This window comes from Sphaerodactylus townsendi, linkage group LG14 (genome assembly GCF_021028975.2).
Source record: "Sphaerodactylus townsendi isolate TG3544 linkage group LG14, MPM_Stown_v2.3, whole genome shotgun sequence".
In the NCBI taxonomy this organism is placed as follows: Eukaryota; Metazoa; Chordata; class Lepidosauria; order Squamata; family Sphaerodactylidae; genus Sphaerodactylus; species Sphaerodactylus townsendi.
Genome location: NC_059438.1, coordinates 30503348 through 30529622, shown reverse-complemented (window position 1 = coordinate 30529622; position 26275 = coordinate 30503348). Strand labels below are relative to the sequence as shown.

The 26275-nt window shown below is 47.3% G+C and overlaps 1 protein-coding gene across 2 annotated transcripts; it reads left to right on the top strand.

Annotated features, from left to right (window-relative positions):
- Window positions 1-235: 235 nt before the first annotated feature.
- Window positions 236-24860, top strand: PTHLH (parathyroid hormone like hormone). 2 transcript variants are annotated; one of them, XM_048515870.1, is made up of 4 exons: window positions 236-549; window positions 4677-4806; window positions 15268-15687; window positions 24479-24860. In XM_048515870.1, the coding sequence occupies exons 2-4, from the start codon at window positions 4706-4708 to the stop codon at window positions 24486-24488; spliced, it is 531 nt and encodes a 176-aa protein (XP_048371827.1). In that variant the 5' UTR covers window positions 236-549; window positions 4677-4705; the 3' UTR covers window positions 24489-24860. The 2 variants fall into 2 exon arrangements, with proteins under 2 accessions (XP_048371827.1, XP_048371828.1); XM_048515871.1 differs by lacking the exon at window positions 236-549 and adding an exon at window positions 4378-4542.
- The last annotated feature ends 1415 nt before the right edge of the window (window positions 24861-26275 follow it).

Below are 26275 nucleotides of genomic sequence, written 5' to 3'. Positions count from 1 at the left end.
TCCTCTCAGCCCTATTTGCTAGAGGCAGCCTCCCCACTGCAGGGCCCCGGGAGCGCGCTAGCGGCAGAGTCACGCGATCCCGGGGCTCGTTCGCCGCGCTCTCAGCTGCGGGCGGAATGAGTCAAACGTCCCTTTAAGGGCAAAGGAGCGCCTCCCTCCCAGACAGACAGACACACACCTCCAGCCGGGCTCTATATATATTCCGAGCATCCCTCCCGGGCCCTTCAGTCATTCCTGGAGGAAAGGAAGCACCTGCTTGGTTGGAGATAATATAGAGATATAGAAATACATATATACATATAGGGAGAGAAATCTCCACCAACTTCAACCTGCTTTCTCGCAACTCCTCGGTGTGGATTATCGGGCAGGAAAAAACAGCAGCAGCACCTCTTTCCCTTCCTCTCCGCGGGGACCGACTGAACTTCGGGCGGAGAAGGGAGGAAAGGCCAAACACGTGTGGGGACGCCGCGGCTGCTCGGAAGACCCGCTTCGTCCCGGGGCCGGCTGGTCCTCTCGAAGGCGTGGAGGAGGGCACAAGGCGAAGAGAAGGTGATGTATTTACCGGGCGGGAGAAAACCCTGAGCCACGGGGTGGGGGGTGGGGGGGTGGGTTGTATGGTTTCTAAAAGTTTGTTCTCAAGTCTGTCGTCTTTTTGTTGTTCTCGGGCTATACTCCCCTTGCGGGGTTAGCCCTGACATTTTCTTCGCCAAATAACTCGATTTGGGGCATGTTCAGGGGGTTAACCGGTGGACAGCGTGCCTGCCTTCAGCCATCTGTCCAGTTTTTATTCGAAGTGCCGTGGGGTGAATGCTTCGCCGGCGACGGGACCATCTTTATATCTTCGAAACCTGTCTTTCAGATATCTTTTAAAATGTATTTAAAACCCTTCTTTAAAATATCTTCAAAACCTGTCTTCAGTAGGTTTTTTTAAAGCATTGGGAAGCATTTGGGACAGGAACATGCCCACGATCCACTGCAGCCCCGTCCAGGTGTTTGCGCGCACTGGCGTGTCAATAATAGTTAGGCAGGGGCAGGTCAGGGTGAACCCCCCCCCCCACATCCCTGGCCTTGAAACCCCTCCTGGGTCGCCTGAAGTCACCTGTGACCACCGCTGACAAGACAGAGGCAACCCCGGTCCACTTGACCGAGGAACTCGGGGAAGATGCGGGCTTGCAACCCCCCCATCCAGCAATACACCCATTCCGGGTCACCGGAGCATTACTCCATGCACCTGTCCAGCGTGGGCTGTCCACCGGTCGCTCCTGTTGAGGTTCTGGCCGGTCCAATTTGCTGCCCCCCAGAAGCGCTATCTGGGGCGCAACTCTAAGCGCATTCCCGAGCCAACAGCGCCCAGAGTCTACCCAAGCTGCGCCAGTATGCGTTGGGTCTGTAGGATGTCGGCTGCGCCTCTCATCCTTCAGTCCACGCTTCAACCCTCGCTGACTCGCGAGTAAGACCCGCGGGACACACTTTGGCCCCTTCCGCACATGCCGAATAATGCCCTTTCAATCCACTTTCACAATGGTTTGCCAGTGGATTTTGCTATTCCGCACAGCTGCAAAGGGCATTGGAAGTGGATTGAAAGGGCATTATTTGGCAGGTGCGGAAGGGGCCACAGTGAGTCCTCAGCTCTGGGCTTGACCAACTGCGACCGCTATTCAGAGTCGGGAGTATGTTCCAGTGACAGGGACGGGGCTTTCTTCTGAGTGCCGGCTGCTGCGAATGGGAGAATGAAGCAGGCACGCTTTGCGCGTTTCTTCTTCTGGATTCCCCGGCACTGCTGACAAGTGTGGGATTTTTTGGGTCCACTCTTGGCGGCTGTCTCTGGTGAGCAGGCCTTGAAGGACCAACGAGCCGGCCTCTCTTGGGAATCCCACCAGAAGGAGGAGAGGGGTTCCCTCCTTGAGGTACCTATCCGACTGGCCATCCTAAACCCTTTGACTTCAGGGGAAGGGGGTTTCAACATTGCCTCGGGGTCCGCTCTCCAGATGCAACTGGGCAAGCGCGCTTCAATGACGCCCGCGGCTTTTAGGGAGGTGGACGGGCCCGCATCTCACCAGACCTCGGGAGATAAGCAAGGTCAACATCGGGATAGGAGACAAATTGGACCGGCCAGGAAACAGGCCCGGGCAAACCACCTCTGTTCGACGTATTGTCGAAGACTTTCACGGCTGGACTCAACTGGTGATTGTGGGCTTTCTGGGCTGTGTGGCCGTGGTCTGGTGGATCTTGTTCCTAACGTTTCGCCTACCTCTGTGGCTGGCATCTGTGGGTGAAAAGTTAGGAACAAGATCCACCAGACCACAACCACCAGCCACCTCTGCTCACCTGCCCCGACCTGGATGTCCCAGCCAGGCTAGCTCACCAAATCAGTCTCATCAAATTTCCAAAGCCAAGCAGAGACAGCCCTGGTTAGGACTTGGATGGGTGACCTTCAAATCATCCAAGCTTACTACCCAAATGGCAAACCACCTCTAAAGGTCCGGCTTTGGTCCTCCAGATGTCCAGCACTATGCTGGCAGGGGTTGGTGGGAGTCATAGTCCGTGCACATCTGGAGGGCCAGAGTTGGACACCCCTGCTCTACGGGGGTGGTATCAGCCAGCTGTGACTTGACAGAGGGGAAGGGTGAGGGTCTGGAATTCAAAGAGTGCAGATTCAGAGTCCTTGAAACAAAGAGATCCCATTCATTCCAATGGGACTAGTTCGGGATGATCCTCCAGTCCTGATCTGTGCATGCTTCCCAGGGGACTCGCTTCCGAGTCGGTGTGACTTACACCTGGCCTGCTCCTTCAAGAGCGTGTGGATTCACACTCATCTGGGCAGGGCCTGTTGGGGGAGGGGAGAGAAGAATTTGGCTTAAATCCCAAAATTATTCCCCCAACTCCGTGGGCCACCCTCGGTCCCTTAGCAGGGTGCCAGTTTGTCCAAAAGAATCTGGCCACTTTTGCTTGGCCAACTGGGCCAGAGTTTAGAAGAAGAGTTTGGATTTATACCCCACCTTTCTCTCCTGTAAGGAGACTCAAGGCGGCTGGCCACCTCCTTCCCCTTCCTCTCCCCACAACAGACCCCTTGTGAGGTAGGCGGGAGAGTTCTGAAAGGACTGTGACTGGTTCAAGGCCCCCCAGCAGGAAGGTAAGAGCAGGGGAGCAAATCCAGTTCGCCAGATAAGAGTCTGCCGCTGGTGCGGAGGAGTGGGGAATCAAACCGGGTTCTCCAGATTAGAGTCCACCTGCTCCGAGCCACCACGCCACGCTGGCTCTGGTCATGGCACTAAATACATCCATTAATTAATTGCCCCCCTTCAAAAAAAAAGTTTTAAAAGTATCCCGGGCCTTGTTTGTGGCGCAACGAATCTAGGGACGTGGTTCACCTTTTCTTGGCTGGGGGGTGTCTGTGTGTGTGACGTACTTTCTTAAAGGGGACCAAGCGGGGCTGGGAGATCCGCTTGGGCTCGACTCGAGGTCCCAGGCGAAGAAGCCAGCCAGGCCTCCCGAGTGGACGGGGGGGGGCGGAGGGGGGCTGGCCGGGCTCCAGCTGTTCGCAGCTGTTCTTCAGGGCTCCGGCGAAGAAGAACCGGCTGCGTCCCAATTCTCGCGGACCGAGCGCGGCTTCAGCTTCGCCGGCGGAGGGAGGGGGCTTTCCACAAACTCGTTGCGCCGGAGGATTCCCACCCGCCTGGGCGCATCAGCCGGCCCCTTCCCCAGCGAGCGGGCGCCGCTCCTCCGGCAGGTGGGCTCTGGCCAAGATCGCGCGCAGCAGGGAGGATGCGGAGTCGGGGCGCAGGCCAAGGCCAGACCCGAGAGGGGTGAGGCGCCTGTTCTTCGCCCGCAGTCCTTCAAGAGCGGGAGCGGGACCATTTCTGATTGCAGAGCCCTTTTTTAAAACACACACACACACACACACACACACACACACACACACACACACACACACACACACACACACACACACACACCCCCAAGACCCCACAGTGACTTATCCGGAACAAAGGTGCAAATGGACCCTGCGCTGCTAGCTGTCTACTTGCAGGGATTTCTTTTCTCTTTTCTCTTTCAAAAAGTTGTTCCCCCCCCCCCCGTCCCCGGTCCCCTGTCCCCTGTCCCGGCCCCCATGCGTGCCAGCTGCAGGCTGCTGGCCGGACCGGCCGGGTTGGCACGGCCGCGGTGGCCCAGCGGAGCCTGTGGGCGTCCCCGGTGGGCGTGGAAGCGCGCTGGGGAGGCCCGTGGGCTTCTGCCAACCCAGCGGCCCGCCCGCCCTCGCCGGGGCTAGGAGCGTCTCCGTTGCTGGGGCGCCTCCTCCCCGCCTCCTCCCGCAGGTTTCCCAGAGGCGGAGGCTGCTGCTGCTGCTGCTGCTGCTGCTCCCGGCGCTGCCTGCAAAGGAGCGGGTGAACCTTCCCTGGCAGGCTGCGGAGCCCCCCCCCCCCTCCGGCTGCCCCTCGCCCGCCCCTCAGCGCCCGCCGAGCGCCCAGGTGGGGAAGGCGGAGAGCCCGGGCGCCCCCTGGCCCCAAGAACCGCTCCACCTGAACCTTCCCACCAGGCCAGGTAGTCTTCAGGGATCGCTCCGGCACGCAGCCCCAGCTCCGAAGCCTCTCTGCAAAGAGCCATGGAGACTCGCTGGAGAGCGCCCCCCCCCCCCCACCGGCACTCACTCACTCACTCCCGCTTTCCCTCCGCAGGTTCCAAAGAGCCCCCCCAGCGCGCCACGATGTTCCCCAGGCTGTTTGGACAGTGGAGTTTCCTGGTCTTCATGCTCAGCTACGGAGCCCCCTCCACGGGCAGGTCGCTGGAAGGGAACCTCCGCAGAATGTAAGCTCCTCTCTCATTTGCATATTATTATTATTATTATTATTATTATTATTATTATTATTATTATTATTATTATTATTATTATTATTATTATTATTATTAGCAATAATAGCATTATTAGCATTATTAGCATTATTAGCATTATATGTCATTTGCATATCATTATCATTATCATTATCATTATCATTATCATTATCATTATCATTATCATTATATTGGCCCGGTCCTTGGGACAGGAGTAGCCATTGGCAATAGGATTGCCTTCTGAGGGGTAGGTCAGTTTTTCACGGGAACACAAAAACTTTCTTGAAACTTCTGAACTCCCGAAATCGGCTTCTGAAGTCACCGGGCAAGTTATGAACTTTATTCAATATTCCACTTTTTTTTTTTAAAAAAAATGCTTAGTTGAGATTCAACCTCAGCCAGAGACCAGATAAGCAGTTAGGCTGACTAAAACGTTTCTATTTTTTTTTCTCTTTGAAGAATAGTTGGAGAAATACATATTTAGTTGGAAATGGTGACAAAAACTCTGTGATGGTTGGCTATCCAGGAGGGAAGCAATCTTTGTCCTTAACGAACAGAGGATATTGGGGGGGGGGGGTTCTCATTTGGCTATGCAAGAAAACTGTGCTAGTAGGCATGTTTTGATTTGGGGGCCCTTGGCACATTGGCACGGATCCAGACCCTTGAAGAGCAATGCAGAAAGAGATAAAGGGACCCCTCCACCAAAGGCATTGCCCCTCCCCTTGGCTTGTGCCAGGCGGCATTAACTCTCCATCTTGAATCCGCTATCTTGATTTAGAGCGATGGCAGCGTTTTAAGATAACATAATCCAGGCAAGGCCCCAAAAGCCCCAAACGCGCATAACTCCACACCATATTTATTAACATGAATCATATGCCTGTAGTGTAAACAAAACTCAGACACAAAGCCACAGAAACCACCCAGGTCAATATTCCTACATGGCAGTTACTCACTGATGTTCAGGAGAGTGCCAGTTACTGAAGGCCAAGATTCAAAGAAATCCCCTAATTATTCCAGCCAAAGAAAGGGAGGGGGCGAGAACTGTGTCCAAGACGTTCAGAAGTCAGGTGGCTTAAAAGTTGTCCAGTTTGAGCAATAATTCTAGGAGAACAGGTCTTGAGGCAAACTTCTCTCAAAGAGCTAAATAGGATCTGGTCCGATTTGCCCATAGACTAAAGGCAACTAGGACGATGCCCAATATTCCTTGTTGGGACAGACAACAGTCTAGCAACGACATATGTGAACTTTACCCCAAAATTCTGTAGATAGCGGGATAGGGCAAAGCCGTCCCAAAGATAACGCGACAGGACATTCTCTTCCCTCGAACATTTGCTGCCCTGAAATTTTGGCTTATCAGAAAACCGACTGTAGTTATGGAACGCGTTCTTGTTTGGGTTTGTGTTGAATCCTTGAGCAGGCAAAGTCAGCAAAGTCATGAGAGGCTGTGTTAGTCCGTCTGACTTTTCCAAAGAGTCTTTGGATATTCCCTCCACCCAAAATCACAACAAAGCTCGACCTACACCTCACTGCGCCAAAGTGAAAAAATTTCACTCAAGAACCTCACACTGCCCCTGAGTTGCTACTTATAGGTAATGCTCTATAACAGGGGTCTTCAAACTATGGCCCTCCAGATGTTCACGGACCACAATTCCCATCAGCCCCTGCAAGCGTGGCCAAGTGGTAGGGCTCATGGGAATTGTAGTCTCTGAAGATCTGGAGGGCCATAGTTTGAAGACCCCTGCTCTATAAGAAATCCCATTTAAAAAGGTTGCCCCCCCCCCACACGCACGCACAAAGACACATGCACTATATTACCAAGGATGGCTATGGGAAGGCAATTAAATTTGGAGTTGTGGGAGGCTGATGAAATCCCGAATGCAGGCTCTAAATGGGCTCAGAGCAATTGGCCCTGTCCCGTGTCTTGATTTCTAGACGGACTGGTGGAAAATGGATTTTAAAAAAGCAACATGCCCTTCAGCCTACAGACAGGCAAGAGTTCTGGAGATAAATAGTTTCTGCCTCTTTGCATTCTGAAGAGCAAGAGACTAGGCAGTGGTGGCGAACCTTTGGCACTCCAGATGTTATGGACTACACTTCCCATCAGCCCCTGCCAGCATGGCCAATTGGCCATGCTGGCAGGGGCTGATGGGAAGATGTGAATCCTGCTTATCTGGAGTGCCAAATTCTCCCTACAGACAAGGGACCAGGCTTGGGGGCCTACCAGTGAGCCAGGCCTACTGGAGGAAAGTGAACGGGAACTCAGATTCAGAACTGGAGGCCTGTTTGAAGTGGCGGGCGGATCGGGATGAATTCAGCAACGGCAGGGTGTCTGTTGAAAGCCGAGCTCTGCTGGCAATATACAATGTCAACAGTGGACACTTTCCTAATGAGGACTGGGTTGAACTAATCCCCAAGGGGGAGCATGGTTAACCAACCGGCGGGTTTATGATGTTGCATTCATCGCATTCAGGGCCGGGGACATGTTTATGAGATTGAATGATAGCTCTGTGAATGTGGTGCGCAATGTATACAGTAATTTGTGTGGGCATTTTGGGCAGTGAGAAACCATAAGCTCTCAGCTCGTCTCTCAAAATTGCCTACCGCATGTTAGCATTGAATTAACTGCATCTGGTCTGGGGTCAGACCTCTTTCAGCTGAGCAAGTTCCCTTGCTCAATCGCAGGGTGGAAGGGACCTCTAGTGGGTTATCCTCACAATTCTTCCATCCGGAGCCTGCTTAGCTCCGGCTTCTTCTTTCTTGCAGCGCTCCTTTCCTGACAACTAATCCATCCTTGTAATTAGGCACACAAAATGTTTAATCCTTTTTGAACACCACATGATTACATGGGGTGGGAGAAACGGGAGCAGAGCAGCCTTTTAAAGGACATTTTGCTTATAGCCTTTGTTAGGTTCTGGTTTTGGTTTTCTGGAAGTTGTTTTATCAGTTCCGGCTTGGTGCCTGATGCATGATTGGAGGGGGGGGGGCAGGCGGCTCTAGAGGGCAAGAGGCCATACGTGATTATTCCTCAGTAGCATGTGAGCCAAACCAGACGTGTGCTGAGAATTCTCTGTCGGAAATCACCAGCAATTTTTTAAAAGCTGGTGATTTTCTCAAGCCGGCATGTCAAAGATCCCAGTGACTTTTTTTAGAAAGGTAATTCTCAAGCCTGCATGTCTCAGCCTTTTTGAGAAATGAGTTTTAAAATATCACGGGGTGCTCCAGACACCAACCTCTAGTGGGCACCTAATGTAGCCCATGTTTCTGGCTGACTCACTGGTTTGATAGTCAAATGATTATTGGCAAACATAGGTGTCAAACTCACGGCCCTCCAGATGTTATGGACTACAGCTCCCATCATCCCCTGCCAGCATGATGTTATGGACTACAGCTCCCATCATCCCCATGCCAGCATGATGTTATGGACTACAGCTCCCATCATCCCCTGCCAGCATGATGCTGGCAGGGGTTGATGGGAACTGTAGTCCATAACATCTGGAGGGCCGCGAGTTTGACACCATTAGACTGATCCAACTTTGATAGCCCTAGGCTAACTTGATCTCATCTGATCTCAGAAGTGAGCCATGTTGGCCCTGTCTAATATTTGGATGGACCGGGCCTTGAGCGGTAGGCAGAATCCTTCTCAGAAATCATCCGCCCATTGTCTTCAAAACCCTTCCAGGGGATGTCGAAAATCACCGAGTTAAGCCTCATCAGAGCTCTGGAAATGGGCAAAGGCCCCTCAAAAAATATCCCTGGCTACAAGTGCATCCATAGTAACTGTGTGATGGAAATAAAATCTCGGTTTTACGCCCCATCCCCAAGGCATACATTCCTTTTACTTACTTTGAGGGAATCGTGAGAGACTACTGAAACATTTCTTTTAGTGGCTGACACTGAATGTTAAAATAAGAGTGGTGGACCTCGTTGAGGCCCTTTCTACACATGCAGGATAATGCACTCTCAATCCCTTTTGCAATTGTTTGAAAGCGGATTTGGTGATACGCTACTGCTGCAGAGTGCATTGAAAGTGGATTGAAGGTGCATTATTATTCTGTGTAAAGGGAGGAAATAAGTGAGACTGGCATGAAAGCTGGCCCCATCAGCCAGCTTCTTTATTCCGGCTCCTCCCTATTCTTCAGCCTCTGTTTCTTCCGTGAGCCAGATTCCCGTCGATAAACTGAACAATCCACCATTAATTGCATACTTCAAAGCATACGCCAATTTACATCATCCTGTCGCTAGGGAAGGGTTTTCCATTTCACAGAAAATAAAATACACCAAAAAAAAAAAGAGAAACCAATCAAGGGCCAGAAAATGAGAATCCTTTCCATTTGTGTAATAGAGACCCAAGGGGTGCAGAAATGAAAATGCAAATGAAAATGTTATTCTCCATGGAGATTCCAGTGAGAGACATTTGGGGCCAAGAGCGTCAACTGAAAGCTGGGCACCCTCTGCCCGGCACAATGGGGTTTCACATCACCTTTCAGGCCGGGTTATTTTGAACATCGTACTTCGAATAACACATTGATGAAGTTATATAGTAGGCCTTACACAGTTTGTCCACACCTTCTCTGTAAAACCAAGTGGAGACTTCCTTTGCTCACTATTTTCATTCTTGACTGTCCGAGATCATTGAGGCCATTCCTACAAATTTTCCTCCTCTAGAGCTGAAGCCCCTGGAACCGAAATCCACCAGAAGAAAAGACTCTGACAGGATTTCCTCGTTGCCCCAGGAGAAAAGCTACTGTTCCAAAACTCAAAATACACGAATCTAGTGCTCTTGGGAAAAGTAGCAAAAATTTCTTTTGCAAGTGACAGAACTTTCCCATAATGTATACTGCACTTTCACATACGAATGCTTTCTGCTCTCTGCGTTTTGAATGTACTCTTGATTTGTACTTCATAAATGTCTGGTAACGCTCTAGAGCCTATTTTTAAATGCCTAATAAAGGTTGTTGTTGTTGTTAGTAGGCCTTTACTGTGTTTGGTGTACAGAGAAATAAATTGCGTTTAGGGAACTTTGTTAAGATTAGCAGAATTTTCTCCAATTAATCCATCAACATCCCTATCAGATTTGACTGTTTTCTAAAATAACGTGGATGAAAATAGTGCTAGGTGTTGTGATATGGAAATCCCAAGGAAATCCAGAGGAAAACCTCTCTCAGTTTGGCCTAAAAGGGTCTGTCTCCCACTCGCTGTGTGGGGAATCTTGAGGTCCCTAGATATTCACAGACTAGCTTTTCCCCCCTCACCTCTAATCATAACTTCAGACAAACGGAAACCTCACCCAAGACCCAGCATGAGGCAAAGCTCTGAGTTGGGGGTGGGAGGAAAGAACAACAGACAACAAGAAGAGGGTTGCTGCATTTTACAAACTAGATCTAAAGTTCTCACAAAAACTTAGTATTTTGATCGACACAGACTTCAGAGAATAATCAGAACTGCAGAAAAAACAATTGCTGCTAACCTGCCTTCCATTGAGGACCCTCCATCACATCATTGCCCTTGCAGGGTCAAAAAGGCTGTGAAAATGTTACTGACCCCTCGCATCCTGGACATATACTGTTTCAACTCTTAACCTCTAAACGTCGCTACAGTGCACTGCACACCAAGACAACTAGACATAAGAACCGTTTTTCCCGAATGCCATCACTCTGTTAAACAAATACCGTCAAACTATTTATTATATATTTATTATATAATTACTGCACTACTTTTTTCATCATTCCTATTACCCATCTCCTCCCAATTATGACTGTATGACTATAGCCTGTGCTGACATTTCATTTTATTTTATGATTTTACATTTTATGTTTTTATTACTATTGATTGTTTCCTGATTGCTTACTAGACCTATATGACAATCATTAAGTGCTGTACCTTATGATTCTTGACAAATGTATTTTCTTTTATGTACACTGAGAGCATATGCACCGGAGACAAATTCCTTGTGTGTCCAATCACACTTGGCCAATAAAGATTCTATTCTATTCTATTCTATTCTATTTCTACTGTGATCCAGAAATAGAATGTTCAGAATGGAGTGGATGTAACTCCTGATAATATCCTAGGAAATATCTAACGTGAGCCTCCATAGACAGAGGAACAAATATGGTAGATGGATTGTCGAAGGCTTTCACGGCCGGATTCAACTGGTTGGGGTGGGTTTTCCGGGCTGTGTGGCCGTGGTCTGGTAGATCTTGTTGCTAACGTTTCGCCTGCATCTGTGGCTGGCCTCTTCAGAGGTGTATGGTAGAAGTCAACCACCCTTGGGGGAGCCCCGTGGCGCAGAGGTGTGTACAGGAACATTATATCAGCCATTTTATTTGATGACTATAAGATCAGCTGATCAGTTTACTAGAAGAATTTACCCAGCGTAAATGATCACATGCATTTTTTTTTCCTTCTTTGCCATCAAGTGGCAGCCAACTTTTGGAGACCCTGTAGGATTTTCAAGGCAAGAAATATTCAGAGGTGGTTTGCCATTGCCTGCCTCTGTGTAACTTCCTTGGTGGTCCCTCATCCAAATATTGACCAGGGCTGACCTGGCTTCGCTTCTTACATCTGACAAGATCAAGCTAGACTGGGCTATCCAGGTCAAGGCGGCATTCCAGTAGGGTTTCTGAAAGCTCCTGTCAACTTCTCTAACCTCCTTACAAGGAGCAGCAGTGGCGTAGTGGTTAAAAGCAGGTGCATTCTAATCTGGAGGAACCGGGTTTGATTCCCAGCTCTGCCGCCTGAGTTGTGGAGGTTTATCTGAGGAATTCAGATTAGCCTGTGCACTCCCACACACGCCAGCTGGGTGACCTTGGGCTAGTCATAGCTTTTTGGAGCTCTCTTAGCCCCACCTTCCTCACAGGGTGTTTGTTGTGAGGGGGGAAGGGCAAGGAGATTGTAAGCCCCTTTGAGTCTCCTACAGGAGAGAAAGGGGGATATAAATCCAAACTCCTCCTCCTCCTCCTCCTCCTCCTCCTCCTCCTCTTCTTCTTCTTCTTCTTCTTCTTCTTCTTCTTCTTTTTCTTCTTCTTCTTCTTCTTCTTCTTCTTCTTCTTCTTCTTCTTCTTCTTCTTCTTCTTCTTCTTCTTCTTCTTCTTCTTCTTCTTCTTCTTCTTCTGCTGCTGCTGCTGCTGCTGCTGTCAGGTTGTCAATGCCATTATTCCCTGGGGCTAGGAGAATAGCAATTTGCCCAAGGCTGCCTAGGAAGCTCATGTCAGATGAAAGATTAAACACAGTGATTTCTTGTTTCCTGACTTCATCTGTGAGGTTTGGTGCTGCTGCCCCTGGAATTCCAAAGAAGTGCACATCCAATACCATGGCTTAAATATCTTTTGTCACTCAAATGCCCCTATTTTAACACCTGCAGCTGCAACTGTGCTGAGTAATCATAGACACACTGATGTATACACATTCACCAGGCTAGCTCTCTGTTTAAGGGGATGGATCTTATTTTAATATTGAAATCCCTCCGGATGTGAATGGCATCGACCATGACCAATGTCTGTACAGTTCTGCTATCTAACACAGAACTGTGGTTCAGAGGTTGGATAAGATGGGCAATCATGCTGTGCTGTGCTACTGTCTGTCTGTCTGTCTGTCTGTCTGTCTGTCTGTCTGTCTGTCTGTCATATATTCTTTTTCTTAGCATTGTCCCACTAATGCAGGGTCCGCCACTCAGATTTTTAAACGCCGCTTCTCTCGATCGAGCGCGATGTATGGTTGCAGGCCTGTAACGTTCAGATCCGCATTGATAGTATCTTGCCATCGTTGCTTTGACCGTCCACGTGGCTGCTGACCAGTAACCTCAATATGATAGGCGGTGCTGGCAGCAATGTCTGGGGTTGCTCTTCGGACGTGGTCAAACTAGAGCAGGTGCCTCTCTCTCATTTTTGCCTGATGGCCATGAGGCCAAATTGTTTTCGGACCATGTTGTTGGTGATGTGGTCGAGGAGGGATACACCCAGTGTCCAGCGAATCATGCGCGTCTCTATTTGTCTATCTATCCCCCGACCTTTCTCTTTCACTACCACATTTTAATACCCTTCAATGCAACTGGTTAATATTTTAACCTCATTAGGCCCAGTGGTGGGATCCAAAAATTTTAGTAACAGGTTCCCATGGTGGTGGGATTCAAACTGTGGCGTAACGCCAATGGGGCTGGACGGGGCACGGCATCGCGGCGTACCGTGGCAATCTGGGGAGTGGGGAGCATTTTCTGGGCAGGGCTGTAAGGCAAAGGATGCAGTCGCTAAGCAGCCCGGTCCTTGGGAGGGAAGCGAATGCACTTGCAGGCGCAGGCTGCCACGCACGCCGGTGCACCTCCTGCTAGACTGCTTCAAGTTCTGCGCGCTACTGCTGAGAGGAGGGGCGTAACTAAGAGCCAAAAAAAACCACGTGGCAAAATCACCAATTAGTAACCCCCTCTCAGCACACACAAATAATTAGTAACCTACTCTCGGGAACCTGTAAGAACCTGCTGGATCCCACCTCCTGGAGTTATAGGCCTGCATCCAATATGTGGAGTAACTCCGCACAGGAGATTGTTGTAAAAAAGTTGTGGTTAGTTGAAAACAGCCAGGACATTAATTAACTCTTGACCGCTAATTTCAATTTGGCATGGGTTTGCACTGAGCAAGACTATAACATATTCAGCTGCTGATGGACCAGAAGGACAGCTAATTTGGCATGCCTGGGAACCAACCTACAAACCCACCTCTCGCTTTCCCTGCGCATCCACCTTACCCTGAGGGAGAAGCACGTATTTTCCCATTGTTAACTATTTCCCAAGCTCCTCCGCTGGACCACAGCACGGGTTCTGCGGACCACGCTCTCTTCCCTCCCTTGTTATTCCAGTAAGCACAGTTTGCAAAACCTCTGGTTAAACCATTGCTTAACAGGGCTGGAACTGAGAGAGCTCAGAGGAGCTACGTGCGTCAGCAGTGGGATAAAGGCGATGGCCTCAGCCGCCGACCAAGAAGGCATTGAGATGCTCACAGAGCAAGATGTAGAAAGAGGAGGAAATGAAATCAGGGTTAAAGCCGTGGTAGTCAGCATGGCAGCTTGGACACTGGAGATGGAGGCATACCACAAGTAGCCTGACATCAATAGTGACAAGGGGAGGGCCATGAGTCAGTGGTAGAGCATCTCCTTTGCAGGCAGAAAGTTCCTGGTTCAATCCTCAGCACCTCCAGTTAAAAAGATCATCACAGGAGATGATGTGAAAGACACACACTCCCATCTGAAACCCTGGAGAGCTAATGCCAGTCCTCTAGGAACAACAATCCTGAACTTGATGGGGCATTGACCTGATCCAAATTAAGGCAGTTTCGTGTGCACATTTCCTACGGTGCACCCCAATCCAGGGTCACACCCTTGTGAGTGCAGGGACAGTGAAGACAGCGTTTAACCCCTTGCCTTCAAGGGTGTGACTCTCTTTAAAACGGCACTCTTTAGCCACTGGATTTCTGTAGTGTAACCCTGCCTTTCTGCAAAGTACTCATGTTTCTGCTATGCTACTATAGAATTCACATCCTGGAGGATATCTTTGAAGTGGAAGAATGCATTTTGAACTCTGGTGGATCTACCGGTTCTGAATCACGGATTCACAGATTTGTCCAAAATTTCATAAGGAAAACAATGGAGGTGGGGGGACTTTTCAAATTGTAAGAGAGAGTAAATCCACTGTGTAATATGTCAACCTTCTATGGTCATTTGTTTGGTTTTTTTTTTAATGTGATGGCTACCTTATACCTGAGTGCATATGCTCCATCTGGGAAGTCTTTCCTGCCACAGCAGAACTTACATTACCGAAATTAGCTGGCTTTGCAAAACAAATGCTTCTGGGTCAAGATAAGGAGCAAACTGATTCCTTTGAGTTTAATGTATTGTCGAAGGCTTTCACGGCCGGATTCAACTGGTTGTGGTGGGTTTTCCAGGCTGTGTGGCCGTGGTCTGGTGGATCTTGTTCCTAACGTTTCGCCTGCATCTGTGGCTGGCATCTTCAGAGGTGTATTTTAAAACATTCCTTTCTCACTGGACACAATGTGTAACAGAATTCCTCTGTGATACACCTCTGAAGATGCCAGCCACAGATGCAGGCGAAACGTTAGGAACAAGATCCACCAGACCACGGCCACACAGCTCGGAAAACCCACCACAACCACTTTGAGTTTAGTTTTGTCCATTCTGCCGGGTACGGCCCAGCAAAAGTAGGGAGCACCATTGTCATACAATTTGATGTAATCGTTCCATATCAAGGAGGTGGAAGATAGACTCGTCGAGCTGCATCACTAATGGTTGTGAAAGTCACCAAAATGAGAAGGGATGGGTATTGCCAAACTGGCTGAACAACAACATCATGTCATTGTTGATGTAATGAAATATTCTCTCTCTCTCTCTCTCTCTCCTCTCTCTCTCTTTCTATGCACTTTCTTTAAACAGCAAAAGAACCGTCTCAGAATATCAGCTGCTGCATGACAAAAGCAGGTCCATGGCAGATATGCGCAGGCGAAACTTCCTGCAAAATTTGATGGAAGGGGTTAACACGGCTGAGATCCGAGCCATGTCCGAGGCGTCCCCTAACCCTAAACCTTCCACCATCGCAAAGAACTACCCAGTGAAGTTCGGCAATGATGATGAGGGCAAACACCTGACTCAGGAGACCAACAAAGCCCAGCCGTACAAAGAGCAGCCCCTTAAGACACCGGGGAAAAAGAAGAAAGGGAAGGCCGGGAAACGTAAGGAGCAGGAGAAGAAGAAAAGGAGAGTTCGCTCGGCCTGGCCCAGCTCGAGGGGGTCAGGCAGTGGAATGGCATGGATCCCTCTCTTGGACATCTTTGATACTACACACATCAACGCAAGGTAATAATATAAGTACTCTTCAGCCTCAGTGACTTTGGGCCCCTTCCGCACATGCAGAATAATGCGCTTCCAATCCACTTTTACAATTGTTTGCAAGGGAAATTTGCTATTTTGCACAGCTGCAAAGTGCACTGAAAGTGGATTGAAAGTGCATTATTCTGCAACGTGCGGAAGGGGCCAAAGACAACTGTTGAAGTTTCCAGGGCAAAATACTACAGTGCCTTCAGTGGACCAATGAACACAGAGCAAAGACAGTTTTAGAAAGTGTTTGGTGCAAGCAAGCCTCATTAAGTAAAACACTGAGCGAAATATTGAGTAAAAACGGCACAACAGCAGTCTGGTCCTTCAGTAGCCCAGGCCTGGCCAAGATCAGCTCTGTGCATTCAACTGCCCTTTAACAACACTCCAAGTCTGAAGTCTGAGGCAGTTTTAGTTGGGAGTACCGACCAGTAGACAGTGGATTACAGCTGATCTCCAGGTGACAACTTCCCCTGGGAAAAATGCCTGCTTTGGAAGGTGGACACTATGGCAATTGACCCCACTGAAGGTCCTGTCCCAAACCCTGTCCTGTCCAGCTCTCCGCTCCCCAAACACCCAAGTATTTCCCAACCCAGAGCTGGCAATCTCAGAGTAAGACTGTACCTCATACCCATTTGCTCTCCATCACGTTAGAAGACTGGATAAGTGCTCCTCTTCTAAATAGGGGTGCCAACCTCCAGGAAGGGCTTGGAGATTTCCTGGGGTTACTACTGATCTCCAAGTGTCAGAGAGCCCTTCCCCTGGAGAAAACGGCAGCTTTGGAGTGTGGCTGGACTCTATCCGTTATGCCCCACGGAAGTCCTTCCCCCACCCCAGGCGTCGCTTCCCTGCTGAGCTCTGATTCCCCCTCCAAACCCTGCCGTCTCTAGGCTCCTCCCCCAAATCCCCAGGCATCTTCCAAGCAGAAGTTTGAGTTTAGTCCACTTTCTGAACCATACTTTCTAAAACAGCTGAGTTTGGTTCCATCTGCTTCAAAGTGATCCATTAATTTAAGTGCCCTTCTCAGGAGCAGCAGTGGCGTAGAAGGTAAAGAGCTTGGGTATCTAATTTGGAGGAACCGGGTTTGATTTCCCGCTCTGCCGCCTGAGCTGTGGAGGCTTATCTGGGGAATTCAGGTTAGCCTGTGCACTCCAACACATGCCAGCTGGGTGATCTTGGGCTAGTCACAGTTCTTTGGAGCTCTCTCAGCCTCACCCATCTCACAGGGTGTTTGTTGTGAGTGGGGAAAGCAAGGAGATTGTAAGCCCCTTTGAGTCTCCTACAGGAGAGAAAGGGGGGATATAAATCCAAACTCCTCCTCCTCCTCCTTTTCTTCTTCTTCTTCTTCTTCTTCTTCTTCTTCTTCTTCTTCTTCTTCTTCTTCTTCTTCTTCTTCTTCTTCTTCTTCTTCTTCTTCTTCTTCTTCTTCTTCTTCTTCTTCTTCTTCTTCTTCTTCTTCTTCTTCTTCTTCTTCTTCTTCTTCTTCTTCTTCTTCTTCTTCAGTTCGGAAGAGGGGTAACGAAGTCGTAGTGAGCAGACAAATTCCATCCAGAACTTCCGGACAGATTCCAGTCTGTTACAGGGCCATCCTTAGCAGAGTTAAACCCTGATAGATTAATTAACGTCAGCTTTGCTTAGGAGAGCCCTGTTATGCTGCAATCTTCAACCCACTTCAACTCCCCTCCCTTGCATGCCACCCCTCCCTCCCCTCCCCTCCCTCCACTAGGGTGGGTGGGCCACGTCCAGATGCCGGATCCCCTCCCCTCCCCTCCCTTGCATTGCGTCCTGTCTTAAGCATCTATCCTACATGTCTGTCCTGGGAGTCAGGCAAAATGTTGCGGAAAGGTTTGCACTTGGATTTTTGGAAAATGAGAGCTACTAGGGTTTTAGATAAGAAAAATATAAACCTTGGTTAACTTTTGCATATATTTCCCCTCCTCACTTTTTCTTAGCAATTTACACCCCTGCTTTGCAAGGTTGGGTTTTTCTTCCCTTCTTTTTTTTTTCTTTTTCATTCTTACTGCTTTTAACCTCAGGGGATGACATGGAAAGTTTCTCTTAGTAAAATCTGCTCACACCGGCCACCCCTCTGCCATAATATTTTCCCTACCATTAGGACTTGTTAGTTCAGTTCCAATTTTGCTGCCAGCTTGTCAGACAATTACATTGCTGCTGAAAAATGTTGAGCATTACCCTGGGGGGGAAGAGAAACATGTTTCTCTTATGTATGACAAAGAAGGGCTTTTTAAAAAAGGAACAGTGATTTTTGAAGCTTAAGAGTGGCGGCCCTGCTCCGATTCTATAAGATCGTTTTTTTGGAAGGGATTTGGCAAAATGCATTGCTCACTCTCTTCGATTGACTTTAAGAAAATAGACTGTACTTTAGCTTTAAGGGGGACTCTTGGACAGACATCTGAACAGTCCCAAGCTTATATTTTACTTACATTCCTCCTTTTTTCCACTGTGGAACTCCATGCTCTGTCCAACATTTTTTTCAAGAGGTCTCCCACCCAGGCATTGACTAAATTCTGACCTGCTTGGCGTCAGAAGTCAGTGAGCCACTTCAGAAATATGTCATCCAATAATGCATTGGGTATTTGTGGCAAACTGCATCTGGTTGCCCCAGGTAGATGGTAAGTGTGGAAAAACTATGGGCAATCTTTCAAAAGCCAAGCAACTTTCAAATCTGTCTCAAGAGCTAGCTGTCTGGTATGGAATTCACTAGACTGTGCATGGGATTGCGCTGTTACTGCATGTAATTCAGAGCAAGAAGAAAAAGGCTTCGCTTCAGCGTCATGAAAATTAAATTCCACAAAGAGGAACATTTATATTTTATGATAGCTATAACAACGGCAAGTGGTTCCCGACATCCTATTCCCATTCCAAGGAATTTCTACCTTGGGCATACATGCTGACACCAAGTACTCACTGCATTGTTTGCAACTGTGTACACAATCAGCGGGTGTGCAAGGAAGATGGGTTTCCCTGAAGAATAGTCACAGGAGGCCTGAGACACTCAGAGAGGGTGGTCTATCCCCCTTCCACCTGCTCTAAACAATGCTCTAATCCTGTTCTGGGATGCTTTCTCATGCTGCATGCACCTGGAATTCCCTCCTCAGGGCTTTGGAGAGATCAAGATTGATGGCGATGATAGTCGCTTAGAAATGTTTCTCATGGCAGTTCTCGAAGAAGAGTAGGTTTTTGTGCCCTGCTTTTCTCTACCTTTAGGAATCTCAAAGCAGCTCACAATTAACATTCCCTTCTTCTCCTCACAACAGCCACCTTGTGAGGTAGGCGCGGCTGAGAGAGTTCCTAGAGAACTGTGACTAGTCCAAGGTCACCCAGCAGGTTTTATGTGGAGGAGCAGGGACGCAAATCCAGTTCACCAGAAAAGAGCCTGCTACTTATGTGGAAGAGTGGGGAATCAAGCTGGGTTTCCTAGGCTAGAGTCTATCAGCTCTAACCACTACACCACACTGACTTCTCTTCATGTGGGAAGTTGTCTACATGGATCTTCATACAGATCCTTGGGCTTGGTTAGGACTCAAGATTCTGCACGGGCAAAACCTACAGAAATGGTGTTCTGTGAAGCCTGAGGATCTGGCCAGGAATGCTCCGAACAATGCAAAAAATGGTTGTGTGTATTTTAAACAAAATGGTCAAACCTTCACTTAATGAATAGCTGCATTTCCCAGGGTCTCCCCCGCCCCGCCCCCCAGTTTTATTTTTTATTCCTTGTACATCTATGGCTTTTCTATCCAAGGGCTGTCCTTCAGACGGTTGCAGGCAGTGTGTGAGAATTGTTTTTTAAATGTTGAACCAGCTTTAACGCCTGGTTATGCGCAAGGGAAACCCAAGAACTCACTGAGCATTTGTAGTCTCAAAGCATTTTTTTTGGTCTTCATTCTCACATTAAAAACAAAAGCACAATTCCTCCTTTGCCAAATGGAATGTGGAGTTTCAGCTTCTGAGCTTCAAAAGCACCTTTACTTGAAGTTATGCCAATAATCTGACAGAAGATCATGTTTCTGTGCCATTAATCATGCGATAGTTAGCCTTAAAAGATCAGGATAATGCTTCCAGGGAAATGCATGGCGATTGTCACAAATATTTATTTTATTTATTTTTATATTTATACCCTGCCCTACCCCACCAAAGGACTCGGGGCAGCTTACAATGGCATGAAGCCTAAAATCATCCATAAAAATCCTATAAATAGCAATCAATAAATCAATCATAAAACCATTTAAAACAATCCAGCTAAAACCCCCAGATGGCGAGACATATTGTTTCTCCCATGGGAGGCTCAGGGGAGATATTGTAATTGGGAAACATCTGGCTGGCGGAACAGCTGCGTTTTACAGGCCGTGCGGAATTGGGTCAGGCTCTGCAGGGCCCTGATGTTACTCGGCAGCATGTTCCACCCGGCCGGAGCCATGCAAATACTGTCTGTGTGGATGAGGCTCCAAAGCACTGGGAATGCAAATGCAGCTGTGATAGAGAGGTGGGTGGAGAGATATGTTGGCTCCGTTGCCCATTGCACCACACGCCATATTGGTGGCACAAGCCATTGTCTCCATCCTTCATTCAAGAAACTTCTTTCCGTCAACCACCAAATCTCAGCAGATCCCTTCGTCAAAGAAAATTCCCATTAAAATAAGAGGGAGAGAGAGAGAGAGAAACCTGAATTCCTCTTCTGCACCCTTGTTTTTTTGAGTGGCAAATTTGTTTCATCCTGACATAAAGTCCAGTGACCTCAGTCGTTTCCCACTATCGTCTTTCATTTTGGATATTGGCCCAACAAGGAACCTGTTTGTTTGAACATGTGGGCATATAATCTGTTTTAGGGAAACAAGACTGCAACATACACTGCTCTGATAGATTTCTGATGGCAGAAGCAGAGAGAGTTCTAATGATACCTACACAGAGAGGACAGATTCAGGGTTTGTTGCTTTTTAAAGAACCTTGGTTTGTATTTGTGTGTGTGTGCGCGCGCGCAAGCGCCCCATCAAGTCACTGCTGATTTATGGGGACCCCATAGGGTTTTTAAGACAAGAGACATTCAGATAGGATTTGCCCAGGGACAGAGGGAGAGGAAACTGTTCCCGGGGCACGACCTGCCCGTGCGTGGCCCTCACCTCACCCCTGCCCCAATCTGCCCACACCCTGCCATCGCCTTGCTCCTGGGAGGGGGATTTGGGGGCGATTTTCCGCCCCCACGTGACACCAATGGCATGCACTCCCCTCCCGCCCCGTTGCAGCTTAGCTACCGGATTTGCCATTGCTTTCTTCTTCATAGGCTGAGAGCTTTAAAGAAAAGCAGAGCGCATATATGAGGAGAATGGAATACTATTCCTACTCCTGCCTTTCCTCACTGTGCTCCACTTCTTTTAGCATTTTATTCTTAGCTGAGTTCCAATATTAGAAAGCTGGGATAAAATGCTGAGTAAGACAGAGGATGGGGCAGGGTTTAGATCCATGGAATCACATGTTCTGATTTAGGTACAAGCAGACTCCAGTTTGCCACCCCCGTTCTGTTTTCTTTTTATATGAACGGGAGGAGTTTCCTGTCTTTCCTCCTTAATACGGCTCATCTGAGATGGAGCAATTGAATTGTACTGAAGACATTTTGTCTGGTTTGAGATGTGTGCATGTGTTTGCGATCAGGGAATGAAGCTTTACCTCCCGTATCCTTTCCAGTATATTTATAGGGCAGGCAGGCTGCCAATCACTAAAAAAGCTTGGTATCTACCACTATTAACTCCATTTCTATTATCCTGTCTGCTTGGCCTGTACATATACCCAGATAATGAGGTTTTCAGGCAGCGAGGACCATCAATAATAAATACTGAATTAGAAAGTCCTTTGCAAACCAACGAGATGGTGCAATTATTGGCAGAAAGTAGAAACGCTGAGTCCAGAATGCTATATATGTTTAGTGGGAAAATAGACTAAGTGTTTTGGTTGGGTAACATCCCTGTCACACACTTACCTACAAAGCTACTCTTGCTCTTTGCTTCCCTAGTCCCTCCTTCCTCCTATGCCAGATAGTAAAATGACAGGATAACTGCCGGATATGAACACTTCTGCTTGCTCCCATATGACAGAAATGACTTTGTTGAGACTCAGGGCATTTATGATATTCCCAAATGAGCCACATGTCAGTTAGTAAATATTAAGCTGCACATCCCTAGGCTCCGGTATGTTGTGATCGCCACATCGACTCAGCCTCACGTGGAAACATGTCCAACAGCTTGCAATTTATTAGCCCCAAGGCAGATATTTTATTTGCTTCTTTGTTAGTAGAAAAGAAGAGCGCCCAGTTTTGATTCATCCCCAACTACTTTGGTTGTTCCTTAAAGACGTAACAAAGTTAATTAAGGTGTCGCTGGAGTTCAGTTTTATTTTGCTGCTAGACGCCACACCTGGAATATACAGCTTGAAAAATTCCATACCAAAGAGAAAGATCTTCTGATGGTTTTAAAGTTGCTTTTGAACGATTCCAAAGAGAGTCATCCACTTAACAGCTATCTGGAACCCTCCTTGGTATGCCTTTGTTATACAGGCCAAGAGGGCACAATCTTATGTGCAATTTAGAAATCACAGCATGTACCAGATGAAATGTTGGCTTCGTTAAAACCTACTGCACTGTTCCAACCTGTCCAAAATCTTATAAGAACTGGGAGCCTGAGGATTATATGAACTTGCATCTTGTTGATTCCCTGTGCTAAGGTTGTTGTCTGTAGCTATCTGGAATCAAATAGGGTTGCCAAATTTTGGATTGGGAAATTCCTGAATATTGGGGGGCGGAGCCTGGAAGGGTGGAATTTGGGAAAGGACCTCAGTAGGTGATGATGTTATCTTCCAAAGCAACCATTTTCTCCTGGGGAACAGATATCTGGAGAACAGTTGTGTCACTGTAACCTCAGCTTGTGGGTTCTGTGGGGCAGAACTTGGAATGAGTTTGCAACAACAATTTTTAAAAACAGAATGGTTTACTTTCTTAACATATAACATATAACATCAACGTTTAACATCACATTTCAAGGTCCTGTTCAGGTTGCATTTGTCAAGTCCTTATATTTACAGTCTTCTGATATTTCCAAGTCCAATTCTTCTTTGCAAGTGGGTTGGCTCCTGAAGACTCCAAGGGCTTGGTGAACAGGATTCAACATGATGAAGGTTTCCAGGAGAACTCTCACCCATTACAACATAAAAAAACAAACCCTGAAATAATAAATTCTAACATTTACAATATAGCAAAAATAAACAACTCCCTTCCCACTAGTTCCCAACAACATTGCAGTTACCTTAACAAGGTGTTAAGGGCTTATAGAAATCAAGGTCCAAGTCTGGTAGCCTTGTCTCCTCCAAAGAGCTCTGCAGCCTTCTCCTGCTTTGGGTCTCCACCCCTTTCTGGGTCAACCCATTCTGAGCATGGGGGTTACATTACCAGGAAAAACCCAGTGTTAGTCTGTTAGACTTTTAGATAGATAAACCTTTATTAGGCATAGAATCCATATAACAGCCAACATTGTCCAAACAAGTATCCCATACATGAGAACCATCGCAGGTAATCATTTCAAAGTTTCTATAAGGAACCTAGCTACAAAAGTTAAAATCTCGGAGGCGGAATTGTTTAGTAGAAACGTAATCTTCCCCACAGCAGAGTATTCATTAAAGATTACAGGACAAAGAGCAAAAAGTCTGGTCCTAGATCCCTCGTATTTGGGGCAGTCGAGCAATATATGTTCCATGGTTTGAATCGCTGTGATACAATGAGGACATTTCCGCTCTTGCAGGTCAATTTTTCGGAACCTTCCTTGTAACATAGAGCAAGGGAAGGAGTTACAATGAGCCCTAGTGATTATCCATCTATGCTTGGGCTCCTGGAGTAAACTCAAATAATCTGCCATGTGATTGATTTTAAATTTGATGTTAAAAAAGAGGGGGGAGCAATTGCTTCTCGCCTTGTCCTGCAGAACTTGAAACTCTTGAAACTCTGTTAGTCTCTAACATTAGTCCGGTAACACTAGATTCATAGCGTATAGCTACAGGGCAGTAGTGTGAAGGGAAGCCCATCTCCAGAAAGGGGAATGGACTGTTCTGAAAGACAGCTTAAAGAAGTAAAAGGCAAAAAACATACAGTTCAGGGCTGATTACAATTCTATCCAGTAGCCAGCCTCAACAGAATGGCAAAAATGGAGTGGATCTTGAACAGAATATCATACATAAGCTCCACCAGAGGAAGGAAAGTTCTGCAGGCATGCCTGGGACTTGGCTGTTTAGCATAGATTTGGCAGATGGTTCCTCCACCCACCCACCCCCCAATTTGGCAGCTCTGCAAAGGTCTTGATTTCCCCCCAAATCATTATGATGACCTTCTTCTATATACGTTGCCCCACACCTAGCTTCAGATGGGTTTCAGTAGAGCTCTGTTCGAGGGTGATCCAGACGTGAGACATTGTTTTGTGTGCGAGAGACGGAAAGGGAGAGGTGAAGCCGAGGATTTTCCTGACCTCACACAGACCCAGCTGCAGAGGATCAGATGCTTGGAAGGGGCCTGTAATTCTTTGCATTGCTTGTTTAATTGCGTTGAAAGCCATGTACAGTAGAAGTTGAACAATAGAGAAAAGTGCTTTCGTAGACCCAGCGATGTTCATCATCTGTTCCAAGAGAGGAACGCCCTATTTGTATGACTGCTAATGGTGTGTCCAATTATTTAGTATGGAAAAAAATTAATCTTGCCCTTTTCTCTTTCCTCTTCTTGTAGGAGGCGCTGACATCTTCGGCTGAGGTCTTTGGAAAACACATCGCAGTATTCTGTAATACTGAACATATGGAAAGTATTAGAAGTATTTATTATCTGTAAATACTGTAAATATATCAGACTCAACCGTTGGGGCCCCGATGCTTTCCAAAGCTGCACATTTGAACATTGTGAATATTGTTTTTATTTTGTGCTAAGACAATTCTTGTTGTCACAATTACCATAATTTATTTTGTTGAATGATGTATTTATTTTCATGAACTTGTATTCTGGTGCTGCTGACTTTCTATAAAAAATTTTTTTGTAACATGCACTTTAGATATACTTTTTTGAGTATGTGGATACAAAAATAAACAAACGATTCCAGTTTTTTGGTTGATTTTAATGAGTTGTCAAGTACAATTGTTCAGAACTGATTTTCTTCCACGTATGTATAAAAAGGCCGTGTTTTTTTAAAGATTTGTAAAAAGTCCAATAAAATATAATCTAATTAAAATCACATTATGACTCAGAGGGAGAAATGTGTCCTCGAGGAATTTTTAAGGACAAGAAACAATCATTTCCCCCTTTATAACATCTGAAAATAGTCTTTAAATTTAATATGTTTACCTTGGTTTCCATTCCATTTTCACATTAGTTTTTAGTTAAAAATCACTTACAGCATTTTGGGCTCCAGTGTCTGGCACAAAGACAGAGGAGAAGCTGGTGTGTATTCCTTGTGGAGCAGAACACTCAGCACCGAAGGAAACACTCCAGCCTTGGAGCAGAGCAAGCAAATCCCCACAAACGCTTGCCCAAAATTTCCCAAGGCAGAGCTGAAGGGATGGAGACAAACTGCAGAGGGGTATATGCGTGCGCGCACATCGGAGAGGGTTCCTTTTGCAGCTTTCCAGTCTTCCAGCAGCAACAAAAAATTGTCTGAAGATACAGAAATGGGACAGGCATGTGAACCAGGAACCGTGTCTATGAACAGTGGCGTACCTCGGCAAACTGGAGCCCTGGGCAAAACCTGAGTTTGATGCCCCCCCAACAACAACAACAACCTTTATTAGGCATTGAAAGAATAAAAGAAAAAAGAAAACAAGCATTGGCAGGAAGGGGGTGGATTTAAAAGGAGAATCTGGGGAAATTTAGGGTGTGCCTGCTGTCAGGGGTGCAATTATTAAGATAGCAGCACCAAAATTTCAGAGTATCTTCATGAGGCCCTACTGATGATACCACCTAGGTTTGGTGAAGTTTGGTTCAGAGGGTCCAATGTTATGGACCCTCAAAGGTGTAGCCCCCATCTCCTATTAGCTCCCATTGAAACAATGGGGGATGGGGACACTCCCTATGGGAGTCCATAACTTTGGACTCTCTTAACCAAATCTCACCAAACCTGGGTGATATCATTAGGATAGTCTCCTGAAAAATCCCTGAAATTTTGGTGCTTCTAGCCTAAAAACTGCACCCCCTGTAGTCCAAAAACAGAAAAAACACTGAAAATTCAAAAAAAACCCCACCTGCATTTTTGGCGCCCTGGGCAACTGCCCACTTTGCCCAATGGAAGGAACGCCTCTGTCTGTGAAGGTGGGGCTTGTAAGATCTCATGATGGCCTGAGAGCTTTTTCCCACCTCTTATTTCCAAATGTTGCTACTTCTGTTACACAAGGACAGATTGGAAAGCTTAGTTGAGGCTGCCTGGAAGGAGTGGTGAAAATGAACTGGTGCGGTCATGATTGAACAGTGACTCCATAGCAGTGCCGTTTGTTTTTGAAAGGGATCCCCCCTCTCCCCCATGGGGTATTAGTTCATAGAATG